We start from the raw sequence: 8,248 nt of genomic DNA, 5'->3' as shown, positions 1-8,248 counted from the left end.
AGGACTGTATTTCTTTCTTTCTCAGAGTAAACAACTTTAAAAATGCTGAGCACAAAACAAGAAGTACTGAATCCCCCAAAATAAAAACATTTTGGTCAAATTCCTTTAATGCAAAATACTAAATTACCTCAAAGACACATTTAATCCAAGAGTAAAGAGTTGGCACCACTCAAAAGTCTTTACAGTTGGTTTTCACATGCCGAGGTACGATCACATGAAAGTGTCACGACACTGAGATAACCATCTGGATTTTACGAGGAAAATACATAAATGTTTGATTGTGATTCAACCAAACCTATCAAGAGTTCAGGTTTAACAGGCTGATCTCTCCTGTGTCAGGCACATATTGAAAGGTTAAGAGTGGCCTGACTGATCACATGGCAAAAACGATAGTGGGTTGTTGCAGCAGGTTTATGACACTTCTTCTGTGTTGTCAATTATTTGCTCAGTCAGTCAGAAGTTCAACTGTGTTTCAACAAGAGGGCTCAACTCAAAGGGATCACAGGTGGTTGTTTGAGGACGCTACAACTATCACGGACCATAAACACCAACTTTATGGCACTATGAATCAGCGAAACGGTTGTCGACCTTTAACTCCGCGCTATCAAACCAAACCAAACTCTTAACCTCTGTCTTCAATTAAATCCACAGCAAAGAACTAAAAGCAACAGGCGTGTTTACCTTCACGAAGAAAAAGAGAGTTACCGCCCAAATTATGTCTAATTAAATATCCCTGTTTTTTTTATAGCACATATCTAACTTAAAGCAGAAGTTGCTAGAAGCCTCTACAGTGACAGAGTTAAAATGCACCAAACTAATTTAGTATAACGTGAAATGAAAGTCATTCTGTAACAAGTATAAGTGATGTTTAAGGAAACTGATAAATCTGCCATTATTAACAACAAATTAGTCAACACAATTTGAAAACTTAAGTTAAATATCCGCCTTAAAAACACGAGTTAGCATAACCTGAAGAAGCAGTGTGGTATGAATATAGTAAGTTGTCTTAACTTGAAAAGGTGTGGAATTGTATGGTTCTTTGATAAGAGAAAGTACATTTTGTCATGAATGGAAAATGTAACATTGGTTGTTTTAGCTCAGAGTAACAAGTTCAAAGAATAAGAGATCATTAATAAAACAACTTGTATAACTTAACTTTGTTAGATGACACAAAATCTTTAAGTAATTAATTAATTAATCTTGAGATTGAGTTTACTCGTGTTTTTAAGGCAGCAGATGAACTTAAGTTTTTAAGTTGTACCACCTTAATAATCAGTGTGGTAAATAAGCTTTTACCATAAAACCACACTGAATTATTTTTGTGTCTCAGCAGACGCTCTTTGAGCTATGGTCTATAATCACTTCCCTTTTAAACTGTAGAAGTGGCTAAAAATTTGTTTAAACAGTTTTTGCAGTTTTTGTCATCATTCCTTTTTTTTTGTGTCGCAACATGGACCGCAGAGAAGTTTAGACTATAACAATTAAATAAATGAATCAAAGGTTTCACCCAGTCAACATTGTGACATGAACACTTGCTTTTAAAATATGTATCTCCTGCTGCAAACCCACTGTTTTAAGTCATAAGAAATTTGTTTTTAAAATGTCAGAGTCCATTGCATATATTGAAGTTGTAGGTACAGCTATGATTAAACTGATTGCATTGATTTTTAAAAGATTGCAGATTTTATTTGAGTCTAAAGCGACCAAAATACTAACTTCAACTTCAACTTGAAGCCAGTCCCTGACTTTTGAAAAGGAGCACTATTGGAACTACACTCAACTCCCTCAGATGTATTATAAGGGAAATGTCACCATTAACTGTAACAAAGTGTTTGCACACCCTATTAAAGTCTTCCTAGATGTCATACCCAGCTCAACCATTGTGTAAGACGACTGCTCGTCTACGGAAAAGCAGAAGCTCTGACATCACGGAAATTGTTGCCTAAACAAAATTCCAGAGAGACCTGACTCCGAAGGATTGAAGCACGACTGAAGACGCTGCAATGGAGTTTGACCTAAACTCCCACACACACACACACACACACACACACACAAACAAACACACACACACACACACACACACACACACACACACACACACACACACACAAACACACACAGTCACATACACTCTCCTCAACTAAGTGTTTGACACATTTTTATTTAAGTAACTGCAATTTTTTTTTATTCAGAGGTTAAAGGTTACAGTTGCCAGTTTATATACACAGATGATTTACCAACATGAACGTAATGACATTTCTTCTGCGATTATATGTCTGCCACACACTGTAAAGCCAAAAAACTAAATCTAAAAATGTTATATATTTAATATCTTAGTATTTTTATTTATAAAGATTTTTACATTTTTATTCATTTAAATTTGCATCAGCGTTGTTGCAACTTAAAACAGTTCTAACAATGATATAAAATGCTTATAAATAAGAGGGAATGAAAACGAGAGGGTACTTGAAAACATTTAAGAAAATATTAAATAAAAAACTTTTTTTAATAGTCACAGTGTGACTCAAATGACATAATTGATTTGACCATGTAACTTCCAGGGGCCTGCATGGAAATGTTAAGCTGAGAGGTTTCCTGTTATAACACTAGATGATCTGCCAGTCGCAACCCAGACGTAACGTAAAAGTAAAGAAAATTACAACATGTATCAGCTTTTACGGGCTGTGTTTTTCTACTGGGAGATCACATTAAATGAAGGGGAAAGTCCTCCTGGCGTCCTGACAAGTAGTTTCTTCCTCTATCATAGCCGTCTTGGCAAAAGCACTGTCTTAACGGACCTTGGCGTACACGCAGTCATCATCTGTTGGTTCAACAGTCCGCCGAGGCCGCTCTGAAAACTTGATTTGGCCGTACTCCACCTCTTCCGGGTTCGCCCTCTGCTGCACCCGCCCTCGCTGCTTGATCCTGACATCTGCGTAGGTTAATTCCTGCTCATCTCCTCCCTCTACAGAGCGGAAGGAAGACGTTGCACAAACATATCAGATGTAATGTGGCATGAGGGATAACAGTGCTATTGAAGAAATTGTTCTATTCTTTTGATAAGCAGCATAAATGCAAGGAGTCTGAATAAAGCCATGCTTTCTTTTGTACCTTCAAGTTGGTTGGCTTTCTTTTTCTTCAAAGCATAGATGACGGCTCCCCCGACCACTAAGAGGACAACCAGTGCTGCGAGCAAACCAGCCATTACTGGCAGACACACAGATATGAGTTCAAATAGAAGACACAACAGGTGTTTTTATGCAGACAACCAGAGAGAAAAGGATGAAAACGATTGGATCCACTGCAGCAGAGGCAGTTTTCACTTACTAATGAACCAGGGCACATCTCTGAAGAAGGAGGTCACAGTTTGATTGGAGGATGTGATAGTAATGGAAGGTTTAAGTGACACTGTGACAGCAGTCTTCTTACCCACAGTCGTGTCTGCGGCCGTAGGGGTTGTTGTCAACTCATCGCACAGTTTGTTATTGGCTGCAAACACCCACTGTGTTATGCGTGTCCCATTAGAATCAGTGCAGTTAATGAAGATGAAGCCTGTATGGAGAGAAACAGATGAGCTATAACTGATGTTCAGCATGATCATGATCTCCAGCATCATCTGACCATTGTCCCTCATGCTCTCACTCACCACAGGTAGATATACTCTTCTGCTTCTGTAAATGACTGACGTGGTTTTTGACTGAGCAGAGCAGAACTCCCTCGACGTCCTGTCTCAGAGTGATGTTGTCAGTCTCGTGATTTCCAGAGAGGAGTTTGTCTTCTGTCAGTGTGTGTCCATCCAGAGTCCAGCTGTACTGAGGACTTTCCCCTCCCTTAGAGGAGCAGGACACCCTCATCTCTCCCTGGGACAGACACTCAGAGACCAGCCGGACAGACGACACAGGAGCTGGAGGAAGAAAGATGATGTTTGACATGTTGACTGAGTCATGGTCGTCCGTCACAGTTTCTAATACAGAACAGGGCAGACACTGCAGAATAAAAAGTTGTTTACCTTGAATAGACAACTGTAGAGTCTGCTCCTCTAAAAGAACTCCATTTGAATTACGTATTTTAAGTGTATATTCATCTGTGTCAGATCTACTCAGGTTATCGATCCTAAACGTTCCATCACTAGGAGAAAAGGAGTATTTGTCTTTTTTTATATTCTGACTAATTTCATTTTTTTTCCATGTCAATATCTTTGTGGTGTTTTTGTCAATGGTAAATCTTTCTGGTACACGATCCATCAGCTGCAGGACCACAGCTCCTCCCAAAGGTCCGTAACACTGAGCTCCATCCTTCTGTCTGACATCACATTTGGTTTCCACACCTGGAGAGTTTTTGAAAAAAAAAAAGGTTTTAAAAGAGAAGTTTTGAGCAGTTGATTTGCCAGACTAACAATGACATTGACATTGACATTGCCATTGCTGTTACTGGGTTTCCCTCAGACCACATTGTGTATTATTATTTGCACAGCTGATGATATTCTGACATGTTACAGTAGGAAAATCACAGTTAATAATTAGATGAATAATAGCTGACTTTCATTTTACTGGTTCATTGTGACTGTTGGCTCACTGTCACACTGTCATGACTTGGTGGGGATTTAACTGCACCATGCTCAAACACGTACAGTGAAAAATTGAATTACGTGCACAAGACATATGGATTTTTTTCAAATTATAGGAAATTGTGCAAATAATGATGATGTTTATATTTGGGTTGTTTGTATTTTTTTCTAGAGGCATAACGGGTGTTTTATTAAGGTTGCACAAGGTTTATTGAATATCTGAACTGGAAATGACGATAAATAAAACGATACAAAAATGATATTAACAAATTGCCATGCGTGACCCCACTTCTGCAAAATATGTTGTGAGTATATTAAAATCCAACATCAAAAAGTGTCACATGAAAGAACAGGTCGGAACGGCTCACCGTGAGAGACTCCGAGCAGCATCAGCAACAGTCCAAACTCAGCCTCCATGTCTCATCACCGCTCGGCCTCTGCAGCTTTCACACAAACCTCTCTTCTTCAGCCACACGCAAACATGTGTGTCCTGCCAACGATATCTCCTGTTAGAGGCCGACCTCAGAGGAGAACCTGTGAAAACTGTGATCAAGCACAGCAGAGTTTTTCTATCTGTTTTTGTAGGCAGAGAGGAGAACAGGAAGTCGAATTAATTTCACTTCCCCTTTAGCCTATAAAAAGAGTGCCTTGACGTGTGCGTGTGTGTCTGTGTGAAAGAGTGTGTGTGTGCGCGTGTGTGTGTGTCTGTGTGTGATGGACTGAGTGGAAAAGACAGAAACGTTCCTTCATTATACTGAAAGAGGATTTAAGAACATTTCTAAAACGTCCATGTTTCAACCAAATAACAAATGCAAAGGTGACAGTGTAGCCCACCAGCAGGAGGTCATTGCACTGCATGATGAGTAAATACATCATCTTTAGGCATAGATCAGATTTTGAAATACTGGTTTAAACTATGAAGTATTAGTATAGTTTTTTTTTATTAATTTAAATTCCACAAAAAATGTAAAATGTATCATTTGTGAATTGGATTTTTGTAATGGAGAATTGTGTTGTGTAAATAACAAAAAAAAAGTTTACATTCTTGAAAAGATTTTGTCTGGAAATCAAGTTTTATGATGAACTTAAACACAAATCAAACATCTGAGTAAATATATGATGAATATCAGTTGATATAATGTGATTTTGACAATTTGATGCAATGATAACAATAACCTCTTGGTACATCGATAAAAAAAGCTTTATACAACTTCATACTTTGTTAACAGGTGAGTTGATGCTTTTATTTTGTTAGGTTTTTACTTTACTATTGCTAAAGTTGCCATTTTTTCCACAGTTAGACCAACTAAAATGTTCATGTTGTGTATTTCTTTGCCAAAACAAAACCTTTTGTCAGATGATTATAGTTTTGTCAATTGTCAGAAGTATTTGTTGATAAGAAATTACACCTCAATGAAAGTGACCAACTAAGTGGTAAAAAAAATAACTATATTCTGCCATCAAAGTGAGATTTGGGGAGGACCGGTGTTCTGCAGCGAGGCTCTTTGTACTTAAAATTGGTTACAGCAGTTTAACACAAGCTAATCAATCGATTGTCAATAATTTTGAGAGTTGGTGGCCACATCTGAAATGTATTATTTTCAGTGCTTGACCTGTGCAGGCTGCCGAGCCAAAGAGATGTTTGTTTTTATGATATTTATGATCGTTATCCGTCATTCGCTGAAAGCCAGAGGAAGTAGACCTATCAACCTAATTCCTGTCTGTATGTGGACGGCATTTCTTGCATTATCAGTTTCAAGTGTTAAACCGATAACCATGTTATCGGTTTAACACTTGCCATGTGTAATGTCAACAGCCAAAAGAAGTGCAGTGTCAATTTCCGGGGGGATTTTTACAGGCAAACCGTTCAATATTAGTAAAGAATTTGATAAACAGGCGGCCAGCTGTGGGCTGTGGCAGTGAGCTTTCAGTCTGTGGATTGAGTTCAACATGTCTTCTTCTGTCTCCTCGTATAAAGCACAGCAGTGGCAGGCAACAGAGTTCAAACGCAGGTCAAATTCACCACTGGTGCATTTTGATAATCAGATTACTTTTATTTCAACACAACAGACTGACACAGATATTCCCAGGTGTCATAGGTCCTGAGCTCCGTCATGGCAACAACATTCATCGATTCACTTCCTCTTGAATACATTCCCTGCAAAGTAAAAGGTTGTTATTCATTTTGTTGCTGGAATGCTTTATATCGAGCAGAAATACAGAGCTTTTATTTTTGAAATGTTGGGACTGAAGATTGCGTCAATTTATTAACAGACCCCTGAAATAAACGACATGTAAAGTATGAACAAAAAAACCACCAGCTAAGTAAATAATTCAAACCTTTATAAAACCCACATACGTGAACGCTAATAAAAGAAATTCACGTTCGTTTGATGAAAGACATTGTCAATAAAATCTCCACTGCAAAAAAAACTAATCAGGATGAACACAGAGATTTCTACTTTCACTCTGCATCATCGACTGTTTATAAAAAGCTCTGCACACAAACAATAAAAAGTGACAGAATATTGCAGAACTGTGTGATGAGGACTCACTAAGGACAGAGAATAATTCCAGAGCATTAACACAGGACAAGAGAACAAACCATTCCAAACTGGGAGGTTTAGAACAGATGAACAAGTTCACCTCAACTTATAACTTCTCCTCCACAGTTGCCATGGAAATACACACTGAAGGTTCTCAAGTATGTATCTTCACACTGAGCTGTCTAATCTAAAAAGTCACGTAATGTTAAAGCTTTGAAGCTCAATTGTTAAATTTATCATGTCATCTTCTGGTCTCTCTCTCTCTCTCTCTCTCTCTCTCTCTCTCTTTCTCTCTCTCTCTCTCTCTCTCTCTCTCTCTCTCTCTCTCTCTCTCTTTCTCTCTCTCTCTCTCTCTCTCTCTCTCTTTCTCTCTCTCTCTCTCTCTCTCTCTCTCTCTCTCTCTCTCTCTCCCACCCTCCCTCCCTTTGTCATGTCATAATGTGATGTCGCCCTCCATTGGCAACTCGGGGGAATAGCAACAACATAGACAATGCACGCCAATGCCAGGGGACCTGAGCTGATAGGGGGGGGGGCCCTGATTGAGAACTAATGATTCCGTAATCCACAGAAATCACAATTTTCGTTTGGTTCAAGGTCTGGCCCCAGATTTGTGATGCTGTATTTGCACACACAGTAGAGAGACACTTTCTGAAAAGCCTCTTGAAGTAGAACCAGCTGTATGATGGAATGATTATTTAGGGGCCGGGCTGCTGTGTTCATGAATAAAACTTTGTGAAAATAAATCAGAGACATCTCTAGACTGTCTAGATGAACACATTTTATCTTGATAACTGAATTTTTTCACAGTAGCAGTAGTCAGCAGCCCTGCAGACTGCCTTCAGTCACAGTGTCAAGTTACATCGTGAGTGAAGTGATGTCCCCTGGCAGGTTGCTCATCAAGATCATGACTGGATTTCAGGGTCTAAGATTGTGAATTCAAACCCTGGTTTAAGTACAATAATTCTGTTAATGTCTATTCAAGCAAAATGCATCATGAAAAGCTCATTTTCCTCTTCCTCCTCTCTTTTCCTCCTATACTTCCTCAAAATGCTCAACCCATTGCTGCTTGTAGAAGCTTTAATTATACATGATTGAATGTGTGACGTGAATACACATCAAGCAACTAAATTAAACC

General features: G+C 38.7%; 1 protein-coding gene across 1 annotated transcript in view; it reads right to left on the bottom strand.

The window, feature by feature from the left end:
• Positions 1-2,166: 2,166 nt before the first annotated feature.
• The window catches only part of arsia (arylsulfatase family, member Ia), a 28,782-nt gene continuing 22,700 nt past the window's right edge, over positions 2,167-8,248 (bottom strand). Inside the window, exons 5-7 of the mRNA XM_034598231.1 lie at positions 3,430-3,552; positions 3,112-3,207; positions 2,167-2,965 (exon numbers count right to left, since the gene is read on the bottom strand). Coding sequence (XP_034454122.1) covers positions 2,790-2,965; positions 3,112-3,207; positions 3,430-3,552 — 395 coding nt within the window. The 3' untranslated portion in view covers positions 2,167-2,789. The remainder of the gene's footprint in view (positions 2,966-3,111; positions 3,208-3,429; positions 3,553-8,248) is intronic.

This window comes from Hippoglossus hippoglossus, chromosome 10 (genome assembly GCF_009819705.1).
Source record: "Hippoglossus hippoglossus isolate fHipHip1 chromosome 10, fHipHip1.pri, whole genome shotgun sequence".
Lineage (NCBI taxonomy): Eukaryota > Metazoa > Chordata > Actinopteri > Pleuronectiformes > Pleuronectidae > Hippoglossus > Hippoglossus hippoglossus.
This window is presented reverse-complemented; position numbering and strand designations above follow the sequence as displayed.